Source organism: Microchirus variegatus (genome assembly GCF_963457635.1).
Source record: "Microchirus variegatus genome assembly, chromosome: 20".
Lineage (NCBI taxonomy): Eukaryota > Metazoa > Chordata > Actinopteri > Pleuronectiformes > Soleidae > Microchirus > Microchirus variegatus.
The window spans coordinates 11,905,809-11,918,173 of record NC_139821.1 but is presented as its reverse complement, the minus strand read 5'-3'; the positions used below and the strand labels follow the sequence as shown (position 1 = coordinate 11,918,173).

Sequence of the window (12,365 nt, the reverse complement as noted above, 5' to 3'; positions counted from 1 at the left end):
TATTGACCAAACAATATATATGAGAATGTCTTCATTTTGAGATATTTCCAAAAAACTTCCACACTTTTTTTGTGGACCAAACTATTAAATGAATAACCAAGAAAATAATCAACAGGAAATTTGATATAAAGAGTAGTTTAACGATTGACTTTCAAGCCTCTACTACCCTTCGTTTTGAGATTAGATGTAGAAATATTAACTTTCATTCAAGCTTTAATTTCAAATAAAAAGTGACTAAATGGTAAAAGTCAATAACATCGGCCCCTTGAGTGTAGGACAGGAAGAGAACGACTCTTTTGCCAAACACCTCTGGTGAATTTGTGAATGCTTATTCTTAGCCACTTTACAACCTGGGCTTGTAAACGTGTTAATGCTGCCGAGGCCTGGACGTGTGAAGGGAGAGACACTTAGCACAGAAACCCACAAGAGCAGCTTTCCAAACACGGCCACTGCAGGTGGTGATGGATATCACACATGTACACACATTTGCTGTACCGTGAAATACGCCTTCTGAACAACTTCAGAACAGTTCTGACAGCACATACTCGTGTTCTTCTACACAGAGAGGCTTCGCGGTCATTCGTTAACTCCGCGGTGCACATCTGTAGACACTTTCCACATACACATTTACATAAATACACACATTTACCAAGGTAAATGCAGTACTCCTAATGATGCACACACCCCCACACACAGGCTGAACATACTTTAAATGCCCTGTCAGGCTTCTCTCAGGAGACTCTTTACCCCTGCAGAAAACGTTAGGTTTACCCAACTCAAGCTGTCCCCAGAGCCTCTGCCAAAACAGCTGTTAATCTGTGCTACCTACAGGCATGCAGCATCTCCCTCTCTTTATTTCCCCCTACCCCCCCATTTAAACTGCACATGTAATATCTGTACGATGAAGTAATCATATAATGATCCGTCTCACTTTGCCAAAGTGCATCGCTCATATAGCTTAGCTTAGGGTGCTTTCACACCTACACCATTCGGTGCGCACCAATGTGTTTTGGTCCCTTGGTTCGGTTCGTTTGCATAGGTGTGAATGTGATCTTGGTACTTTGGTGCGCACCAGATCAACCGGTCCGAGACTACGGTTCCTCTGGTGTGAAAGCAACCAAACCAAATGGGACAAAATGGTCTAGTTTAATGCATTTTGGGCATCAGATGAGATCCGTGATTAGCCCGGATTTCCACCGAGCGCGTCAGCATGCGGAACCTCCACCGGTTAGTCTGGTTCCGGTGCCGATGGTCTTCGCGGACTATTTTGGTTCGTTTAGAACTATGCATATGTGAAAGGCTCCATTGTAACATTTTTCTGACTGGTGCGTACCAAAGCAATCAAACTATAGGTGTAAAAGCCCCCTTAGACTTAACCAGTACACCTCAGTCTTTACCTCTTTTCCCATGTGTCTCCTTTTTGTGTGTTTCCTCTCCCTTACTTAACATCCAGTATGCCCATAAATGGACAACTTAGTGTAGGTTGTCCTCTGGAGCAGTGTTTTCATGGTTGAATTCCAGTAAAAAATTTGCTCGTGTCCACCGTGCAATGCACATTTTAGAGATATTATAGATAAACAGCAGGAACATGGATGCAGACAATATAAATAGATGTCTCTGCCTGTGTTTTTTAGGAAGGAAGTTCATTCCACACCTTTGTCAGGCCTCTGTCCTTTTCTGAGAAACACTTAATGTAAACTTGGCATTGTTGCGGGTCAAGGAAAATGTGCACAGAGCCTTCTTGGAAGCAAAGTGATGAGAAATGGAGAGAGTGAGGCTATTTGTCGAAACATTTTGTACATATTTGCCAATGATATTAGTCTGTTATATTATAATATTCTATTATTATTATGTTTTTCTCAATGACATTTTGCATTTGGTATTTTAAGGTTGTTTATGCGGTGAAAAACCAAATTGCTCTTTGTTAAAAGAGTGGAAGTGACTCATGATGAGTTCTCCAACATACCGACCACAGGTGGGCAGCAGGTGGGCAAACTATTTTGTTCCATTGATGCAAAAGCTGGGGGGGGGGGGGGGGAGACGGGCTTTGTGCCAGTGTGGTTTTCATATTCCAGATTCCTGGGATCCCTGTCTTCACCTGGACACCTGCACAGCTGTGACTTCATATCTGCTTTCGACATTTAACCTCTTCTTTCAGCCTCAGCGAACAATGAGGAGAGTAACAGTGGGTATCTGTGGCACGATAGAATCTCGATAGAAAATATTTAGGACATATGGACAGACTGTACTTATTGTTGACATTATTAGTTGGCCATATTATTTGCTAAAATAAATAACTTAGTCTGTAAACCAGGATTTAAAATGCTAATATTTCTGTTTACAACCAAATAAAGTAGCTAGCACTAGCTTTAGCTCGTCACCTTTAGTGCTAATTAGCATATGTTTGTAGTAGTGGTGGTGTTTTTAATAGGGATAATAGTGTACTTATGTCACTAGTTAGTAAAGCATTTTCAGCTTTATTACTGTATATGGGGTTCAACATTTCATTTATATATGCTAAGGGTCATGTTATGGTTGTAGCTTTACGCTGCTATTTAATTGGACAACTGCCCTCATCTCAGTATGTAAGCACTAGTGGGGAATTCATTGACTGATTTAAATGTATCAGACCTTTTTGGCTTGTTAGTATTAGTTAGTATTGTTAGTATATAGACAATTTCTGCTTTACCTGTTGCGTCACACACCAAAACATTAGCTAGCGGCTAGTTTGTAGCATATGGCAAGCCTTTTCAACATTTAATTGCCAAGTTTGACTATCTGGAATTACTGTTACAGATATCTGTGAGGTCATTTTGACTATATGTAATTTAATTGTGACTAGTTGTCATTAGTTAAACACTAGTATATCTGCAATACTTGTAAGATTCAAACTACTTTACCATTCATGTGCATGGGGTTTGTCGTTGTAAATATCTTTAATTCGAGTTCCAGATATCTACAACTCTGAAACTTAATTCAAGATATCTTAAAAGGCCAATGTAGATACCTTCATCTGAGGATAATTAAAGAAATCTTGAACTTGAATGGTGACAAGTCCTTATAATAACGTTATAGATATCTATAAATGACAAACCCCATACACATGAATGGCAAAAGTGACTTGGAAGTAAGTTTGACTTGTAAGAATGGCGTTGCAGATTATCTTCGTTAGGGACGAATCCTGTCACCCGAAGCTGCCTGCCATAGTAGCATGTCTGAGTCCTACAATCCATTACTCTAAAGTATTCCATTCTTTGGGTTGACAGAGCATAAACTCTCTTTTTGTTTTTTACTAGCTTTTGTTTTTGGGTCAAAGCTTGGGGGCAGGAAATGTGGAGCATGTGCACGGTGCCGTGGCGAGTTTGGCTCCAGTTGAACATATACATGTAATAGTAATTTAGGACTTCAATTGTCCTAAAATGCTAGAGTCAGACTCAAACAATATTTTAATCATTTTCTAACATTCAGAATGACTACTTGTTTTTACTGCTGCAACTGTATGTGACTTGCCTTGTGAATGTTTAAGCCTTGTAAATTCCTCCTTTGACAAGTCAACATTGTTCCTGTATTTACCAGCCTCACCGCTGGCATTTACATGACTTGTGTCATTTTATTTGTTTATCTTTTAAATTATTTTCCTTTTCTTAGCAACCAAACCAGTCACCACATATGCAGGATCCAGAGGAGGAGTTTCCAGTTCTTGACTGGCCTTGTGAATGAGTAATTCTGAGGCTCTTTCAAGTCCTGTCTGCTGAAATCGGAGGTTAAATGGGAGCATTCCTCGCATAGCTCTGCAGCCATAATGTGGAGATTAATGTGTTTGTCTAAAGCTTGAGAGGAAATAGATGCTCTGAGTATCATAGTGACAAATCTGACCAGAATGCTGCAGTTCTCAGAAAACGCTAAACCAGCATTTGGAACATTTCACATAAAATAGAATGACACAAACTCTTCTGCCCTACTCCCAGACTTATACTTGATCTTCTCTGCCTCAATTGGCTGATAAGGACCCGTTGTTTTCCTGCTTTTATTTCAAGACTTTGTGGGAAGATAGAGACATTATAAGGTGCTGTAATCCCAGGATAATATCAACTTGGCTTTTAAGGCTTTTTAAAAGGCATGCACTTAGACATTGGGTTCTGTGCCAGGGTCTGGCAGTCTCGACAGGTAGTAATTTGACTGGTAAATGTGTCATTACAGCCATTGTGGAAGGTTGGGGCAGACAGCGAGAGAGAAACAAGGGGGAGGAGAGGGGAAAATGGAGAGACAGTGCAAGAAATGAGGTGAATTGATGGATATAGTTAAATGACGGAACAGATGCAGACAGGCAGAACTTGTAAAATAGTCTGAAAAATGTCAAAAACTTGTGAGTCCAGGCTGCTCAACTTTATGGATTGCTGTTTGACTCTGTAAGTGTTTGTGTGCTGACGCTGTTCTTCATGGTTCTGCCCCACGTGGAGACAAAGACAATGTGTGCGCAGCAGTAAGCCCCCCGTTTAATGAGCTGCCCTTTTAATCGGCCATAAATCAGTTTTAAGACGTAATTATCTCAAGGCTGTTATTAATGTAAAACCGTGTATGTGATATACTTTGCGAGCATTTTGTTGACAAACCTTTTATTTTAATGAATCTAGTGATCATTTCTGAAGTGTAAATAGCACATCTTTAAAATTAATTATAACAAATGTTTGTGTGAAGTTGGACCATAAATGTCCATAAGTGGCTGCGTAAATCATGCGTTGTTTGCAAAAAATATCTCCAAATGTATATTCTACCGTGCTTACACTGCTGATGACTTTGTCTCGCTTGGTGTTGATGATTCTTGGAAGTATCTGATTAGATCGGAGATGTTTGGAGTCCCTCGTTGGTTTTAGTTATTGCCCTCATTTTCTCTCAATTAGGATGAAATGAATAGTCCCAGATCTAAGGGGCATTTGCCCACCACCACACCCATTTCGTGCATCTAAACAGGGATTGTTTGTGGTATTTAAAATATCTCTGTTTCTGTCTCTCTCCTGTTTTACAATGTAATAGCAGGGGGGAAACAAGGCTGTATTTACTGTACGGGTGCTTGGGGGTGGAGACTGGGTGAGAAGATAAAAAAAATGGGGAGGGTGAGGTTTAGGAGGATCCCTCGGATCATGGAGACTTTTAGCATTTCTGTGTTTGTCCTGCCCATGTGTACGCATCAGTGTGTCCTTCCTGTTGCACACATGTGCATGCGTACTTCCATGGAAATCGCCCCCCCCCCCCCCCCCAGCAGATGGAGAAATACATGCTTATAACACACAGGAAACAGGTCTCAAGAGTCAAGTCATGTCCGAGTGCAGAGTTTAGCCAAGCTCTGACATGTCGATAAACAACACAGGAAAAGCTAGCAGTATAGATAGGGAGAGAAACAGAGACAGGATGGAGGGAGGGAGGAAGAGGGGGGTAAGATCGAGGGAATGAAGGAAGGAGGTCACAGAGGGATGGAGGGAGGGACGACTAGCAGGGAGGGCAAGGAACAAGCATTTGCCTTTTTTTTGTCAGCTGAGTCTGGACTGTGGAAGACTATTACACGAGGTTGTTGTGTTTGTGCTTGGAGGGGTCACGGTAAAAACCTGGAATGGTATGAAGGAGCAAGACATTGTTTGAAGGATAATTCAAGGTATGGCAGTCACAGTTGCTTCCTTTTTTTTTTTTTTTGCCTCCAGATTTGTCCCGCAGCACTTTGAGACGTCTTGTTTTTCCGCCTGTCTTGTTACTGCTGGTGTGCTGCAACACAACAAGTACACAGCAGTGAAATGTGACTTAATTCAATGTCGTGCTTTTATTCAGTGAGGTGTCACAGCTGCCCGGCGAGTGTCTGTCCAATCAGCTCCGGTGTACAGTCAGTGGCACTTGTGGTTAAGCAGGGGTCGTAGACGTATGATGGGAGGCTCAGCGGCTCCTGGGTGGTCTCTGTCCTCACAGCAGAGCCAGTCCCTAGCGTGGTATTTTTAGTGAGAGTAGTTGTAACTGATTGAGTTTACATCCTGTCCTGGCTTCTCCCTTCTCTCCCTATATATACCTCCACTCTTCTTTCTTTTACTTTCTGCCTCAAATCCGCTGTTTTTCAACAAACTTTGTCGGTATGCATTCCAGCCAGTCACAGGACTGTGTCACAGGACAGAGAGCTGTCTCCACACTTGTAGTTAGTGCTGTGTGAACTAGGATTGTTGTACCTGCTGTAATTCTGGTTGACTTGGTGACACTGGAGGTCACACACTAGTAATCGAATACTACATGACACAATTTTTCTCCAAATATCACTACCATGACATCACATTTAACATTGAATTATCCCTCCCACTCTTAGTCATGTGAGGTTAAAATGCAGGACTAGCGTTGCATTGTTCATCTGTGATCTGCTTCGTCTGCTGCCTCACTCGGGTGGAGCTGTGAAGCTAACAGCTGAGTTCTGTTGATTCGTTTGTTGCTTTGCCATTTACGATGCAGAATCCGCTTCCACACATGCCCTTCAGATGCTCTACACTCTTAGAAATAAAAGTAGCTAAGTAGAACCATATAAGGTTCTTCGGCTTGTCCTCATAGGGAACCCTTTTTGGCTCCAGGTAGAACCTTTTTATAAAGGTTCCACCAAGAAAACTTGTAAAACCCTTTTATTCAGGAAAGAGGTTTTAAAGGGTTCTCTGGATCAAAATGGTTTATGGTGTGCTGGAACATTAGTGTTACCAAGAACCCTTTCTTCTTCTGGTTCCAGGTAGAACCTCAGCCCTTGTAGAAGGACCCTTTTTGAACCCATATTTCTAAGAGTGTAGTGTCTTGATTATCCTCCATTTTCATAGCAAAACAACATCACTGTCTTATTGTTCTGAATGGACAAGTGGATCAAAGTGGATCTAAAGCCACGCTTGGGAGCACAGGACCCTCTGGTTCAATAAAAATTGACTGCCCTATTAACTACCCCTTGTTTTCTTTGACGTCATTTCTTTAACAATAAAACTGTGGTAATTACATGATGTAAATACATACTTTCAAAATGTAACTGTTCAATGTCCAACAACCTGAGGCGTTGTGACGCAGCATTTCCTCTTAAGAATGTCTTCTTTCCTGAAATTGAGTGAATGACCATGTCTGGTGTGATGATGTCATCCCACAGGGCACAATCATGGAGGAAATGGACTTTGAGCGGCGCCGGGAGCTGAGAAGGCAGAAGCGGGAGGAGATGCGCCTGGAGGCTGAAAGGTAAGATCCATTTACTTGTCTTTCATTCGTGTCTGCAGACGCATACTTTTTTTTTTTTATTCTCCTTCAAAGCAGAATGTGTTTTAAAAAGTCAGCTCTACACATAGACTCAATTTGCTTTTTGGACTGGCTTAATTGGTGGTTGGAGCCAAAGAGGCCCTGCAGTCCAGAGGAAGTGAAGTCACTGTTGGTTATGATTTTGTTGCTAAGGTGGCGTGAAGCTGAGGGAGCAGCCTGTGTTATGTAATGAAGCTCTGGTTGTCAGTGTGCAGCTCACCTCCTCAGATGTTCATGCCAAGCTGGGAAAAAAAGAGGCAGCCAACTCTAACGGCTTACACCCTCCTCTAAGTCTTTAAAGACATCGCTCAGCAAATAATATACTCTGGCTTGAAGAAAAGAAGCCCGATAAGAAGTTTGATAAGCGATGCGATGACCTTTAAGTGGCAATGTTCAATCGTGCCCTCCCTCTTTTCAATTTTCTCTCCCAGTTACTGTGGCCTTGTAAACTGTCTTTGATTCAGTGGAAGAAATTGATTAAACTAAAGTTCATTTCAGTAAATTGAACGGTACAAGCCAAGTGCAGTCATCAAACATAGTTTAAAAAAAGGGTGAGGTGGAGTTTATTTGGGGAAGTTTGATAGAAAGTGCTGAAGAGGCATTTTGTTTTTACTTAAGTCTCATCATCTATGGTGCAGCCCTGGCAATTAAGAGGGAGGCTGATGTGGATGCTGATACTGACCAAGGTCACCTGCCTGTTTGATGTACCTGTGAGTGGTGTTTTGTGAAAGCCAGTTCACTAATGAAAAACAAGCCGACATACTGTAGGTTTCACCACTACTGGATATGGAGATGTTTCTCAGCCGTTTCTAAGGTACAAGGTTTTGATCAGTGGAAATATTCCAGGTAATAATATTCAGGGTTAATTCGTCTTTCATACGGACATAAAGTCGTAGTTTTCATGTGCTGTATTGACAGGTTTGTTTATGAATCGTGGTCATTCACATTTTCAAGGTTATTTTTCTATGAACAAGATTGGTCTAATTGAAATACAGATAAATAGCATGACATGGAGCCTGGGCAAGTTCTTCTATATTTCCAATATGAATGGAGGTCTGAGTCATTCGTCAATCGCGACACTTGGAAGTCATGGGCTTATGAATACTATTATTATAATATTATTTCATGGGCTGTGATATTAGATCAAATTCAAGTTCAGTATTGAGTCGTCTTTAAGGTCACAAACTATTATGCAGGAAAGAATGTGCTGTAATGAGGTTGATGAGAACAGCGTTTGTGAGCCAACAAGACAAAATAAAAGGCTCAAAGATGCTAAAGCAATATTGACAGCTAAGAGCTGTGATATTAGATCAAATTCAAGTTCAGTATTAAGTCTTCTTTCAGGTCACAAACTATTGTGCAGGGAAAAATGTGCTGTAATGAGTTTGATGAGAACAGAGTTTGTGAGCCAACAAACCAAAATAATAAGCTCAAAGATGCTAAAGCAATATTGACAGCTAAGGGCATCAACTAAAGGCGTTATTTAATGCTATCTGCTAAAAACATGTAGAATGGTTGTGAATAATATCTTCTGAAAGTGTGATAAACAAAGAAATGACCAAACTACTTTGACACATAGCTAGCTACCACTTTCAAGGCTACTAAACCTGAGTACTTCGTGACCTGGGACATTTTCCCAGAATCACTTTAAGGACAGATCATGTACGTTTTCTTCCAGTTATGCAACACTCTTAATGCTACTTGGCGTCTTTAAGTTTTTAACGTCTTTCAGCCTCATTTCCCCAGATACACTTTAAATAGGTGATTGAAGTGGAGGTTAATGCTGTTGTTACATTTCATTGCGTACAACCCTCATAAACCCCCCGCTGTGAGAATTATTTATGCATTTGGGTGTTTATGTTACATGGAGGAGATGGAATTCAGCTCTAAATGCAGACCCGGCAGAGAGAAGAGATGAGGCCTGACTGACTTGAACGATAGAGGAAGAGAGAGAGGGGTTGTAAGGATCGTCGACGTTGACTTTTTTTTCACTCGGCGGGAGTTTGTTCATGGTTGTTTATTTGGTCCGAGCAACAGTAATGTCAGCTGGCAGGCGACGCGCCGCTCCTGCTATTGATAAAAGATTACATCGCTGCATTGTTTCCATTTCTGCCAATATATTGAAACAATCAATATTTACATGCCCCTCTCGGTCGGACTAGTCAGAACCACATGTCGTCTCATCGGCCTGCTCCCATTCAACCATCACCGAGTGTGCTGTGAGAAGCTGGAAAGCGCATGCAGGGAGAGTGTGGGCCCATATAATAACTGCTGTAGGAATGCCAAATTCCTGGCTATTATAAGTGTTTACTGGCCAGATCTCCATGAGCTGTTTCCTACATGCTGCGGCTCTGAGATGTCTGCGCGAAAGCTGTGATTGTCTGTGTGATTGTCTGTCTCTCTGTGTATGTGTGTGTGTGTGCGCGCATGTGTGAGTTTTGGGTTGTTTCTGGGAGTTGTTTTTGTCCCCCCCCCCCAAGGCTGTGCAGCTATGCTCATGTCTGTGTTATGCTTGCACACAGGAGTTAGGAGGAGCACATGCATGCAGTTAAGCATGCGGACGTTCATTTCACTCCGTGTCTGGATCAGCATCAGGTGACGAAGGGTTGACAAGCTCCATTCACTTTTCAACTAAGTGTGTGTGTGTGTGTGTGTGTGTGTGTGTGCATATCTTAAATAGGCTGTGTGGACCAATTGTGAAGCCAACATATCTTTGTGAGGACATAGTTGGTCTAAGTTTTTGAGGATTAAGACCTGGTTTTAGGGTTAGTGTTTGAGTTAGGCATTTGTTTGTGATGGTTAAGGTTAGGGGAAGGGGCTGAGGAATGCTTTATGTCTACGAGTGTCCACGCAAAGAATGCAAAACCAGCGTTCGTGTGTAAAGCAGCAGCCATGTTTTCACTGCTTTGTCTGTCAGCATTAGTAATAGCTGTAAGAAAAAGTGTTCCTGTACTTCTATTGGTTAAAGCCCTAAAGACACACAAAGAGAAACACACACACACACACACACACACACACACACACACTGTCTTTGCTCTGCTGTGGTTTCTCACACTCACGTTCTTCAATTCCCCAAACCCTGCTACTCATCAGTGCTACAGGACAGTAAAAAAAAAAAAAGTGTTTCCCTCGACATAAACACACAGTCACTGACACAGGAATGTCTCCAATGCATTTTATCCGAAGAGAGCGCATGGATGAGAGATTTTCCCAGCCAATTCAGTGACCAACAACTTTTAAAAAAACAACAACAACAAAAACTGTGGGTTCTTCCCCACTGAATCCAGCTGGACCATTTGTGCCATCCATTGTCCCAGACAGGGCTGTAACAGAATAGTACACTTCACATAAAGATAGATACCGTCATCACAACAAGCACAGTTGCTTTTACCCGGCCTACAAATGCCTCCATGCAGTTCATATTTATCATACCGAAATGGGCGACATCCAACACTCAGCAAGACAGAAATTAATGAGCATATTTCTACAAAATGTTGAACTATTCCTTTAGTTTTAAACCTAATTTATTAAGGGCTTCTGTTTTTTTCAATCTCTCTCTTTCTGCCACACCCTCCTCTTCCTTTTAACATTTCCCATTTTCCGCTTTTCACTTTCCTGAACACCCTCATCATCCTCCTCACTGTCTGCCATTCTTGCCACCTCTCCCGTTCAGCTTCCCGTCCCCTCTCCGCCATCCTCCTCTACCTCTTCTTTCTCTTCCGACCAGGAAGGGCAAAGGAAATAACACCCATCCTCTGTGAATGAGCCGTGCCAAGTAATTCCCACCCTGCATGAATGGATCATTCCAAACTAGCCTTGCATTGTGTACAATTTTGGTTTTAACAGGAAGCGACGGGAGAGACACAGATTGACAGATACGGCCCAAACGTATGCCAACATCACACGTACAACACCAGCTTGGGACGTAGTTATTTTAGCTGAGCTCGCTTTAGGTTGTTTTTACTGCTCGTTTCAACTGTAAGTAAGAATAAATGCAGTCGTGGGGGAATTCAGTCACCGCTAACATTGTGTTTCCTTGGAGCCAAGCCTGGAGAGAATCGGGTGGGGAGGAGAGACAGACGTGGTATGATGTGGGTCTTTGGGTCTGCAGTAGGAAGGGAAGTAGTCCAGAGAGACCAGCGTGGGAATGGGTCAGCATTTCTGACAGCACAAGCCCCAACCCTCTTTCCCTCCCCTCCATTCCTTCTTTCTCCCCTCTCCTCTCTTCACAGCAGCTTTTCTCTTCTCTCTTTCTTTCTGTCTTCCTCTTTTACTTTTTCTTTTTTATCCCTCCCTTCCCTCCCGTCCCTTCACGAGCAGAGGGAGGGGAGAAGAAGTCTTTTCTCATGGGCTTTTCCCAAATTGTTTTCACTGACATTTTTGAGATATTTCACAGTAAAGAAAATATTTGCACATATTTTCTCCCTCATAGGCTCACTGATGTTAATTGTTTCGTGCACCTCTGCAGCCTTTTTGCTTTGTGGACTCAGAATACCGCTTAAATCATCCTCACTGTGCTCGGCATGTGAAAAACTGAAGCGAACGAGGAAGTTACGGATGTGTAAAAAAAAACTTTTCATTTCCTTTTCAGTTGTGTCAGCTGCCACATGTTAAACTAAGTGTGTAGGGGTCAGTATTCGCTGTCAGTCAACAGTGTGCAGCTCACTCTTCTCGGCTAACCCGGGGAAAAGGGATCCGTTGTGTACTATAGAGGCAGACACGCGTACCCGCAGTGGATAACTGTGGCTGCACATCATTCTGTACAGGAAAAGGTGTTGTCTGCGATAAAATCTGCAGATTACTCCGTTTTCCATTACCGTGCACTCCTTTTCCTTTCCCATCTTTCATTTCCCACTTCTCTTTTTTATCCTCACTTTCCATTTCATGTGTACTTACTGTTTCTCTCCTCTTATCCCCCCCCCTTTCCACCACTCCCCATATTTCTGTGTCAGTATGCTGATAGAGTTTGGGGCCTAGGTAAGGAGAGGGATATTAAATCGGGGCTTTAGTTGTGTATGCGTCTGTAGCCAAGACTGTGATTGACAGGAATGCTAATTCAGCTTTTAGGAGTTTCTTCT

The 12,365-nt window shown here is 42.2% G+C and overlaps 1 protein-coding gene across 4 annotated transcripts in view; it reads left to right on the top strand.

Moving 5' to 3' along the window:
• cald1a (caldesmon 1a) overlaps window positions 1-12,365 on the top strand; it is a 62,274-nt gene that overhangs the window by 23,639 nt on the left and 26,270 nt on the right. For 3 of the 4 annotated variants that reach the window (XR_014593090.1, XM_083907289.1, XM_083907287.1), the window contains exon 2: window positions 7,145-7,230. Coding sequence is in view for 3 of the 4 variants with exons in the window: in XM_083907289.1 (XP_083763415.1) it covers window positions 7,154-7,230 (77 nt within the window). In the remaining variant the exon portion in view is untranslated. Of the gene's footprint in view, window positions 1-5,545; window positions 5,651-7,144; window positions 7,231-12,365 lie in introns of those variants that run through there. The other variant, XM_083907288.1, reaches the window with a different exon arrangement.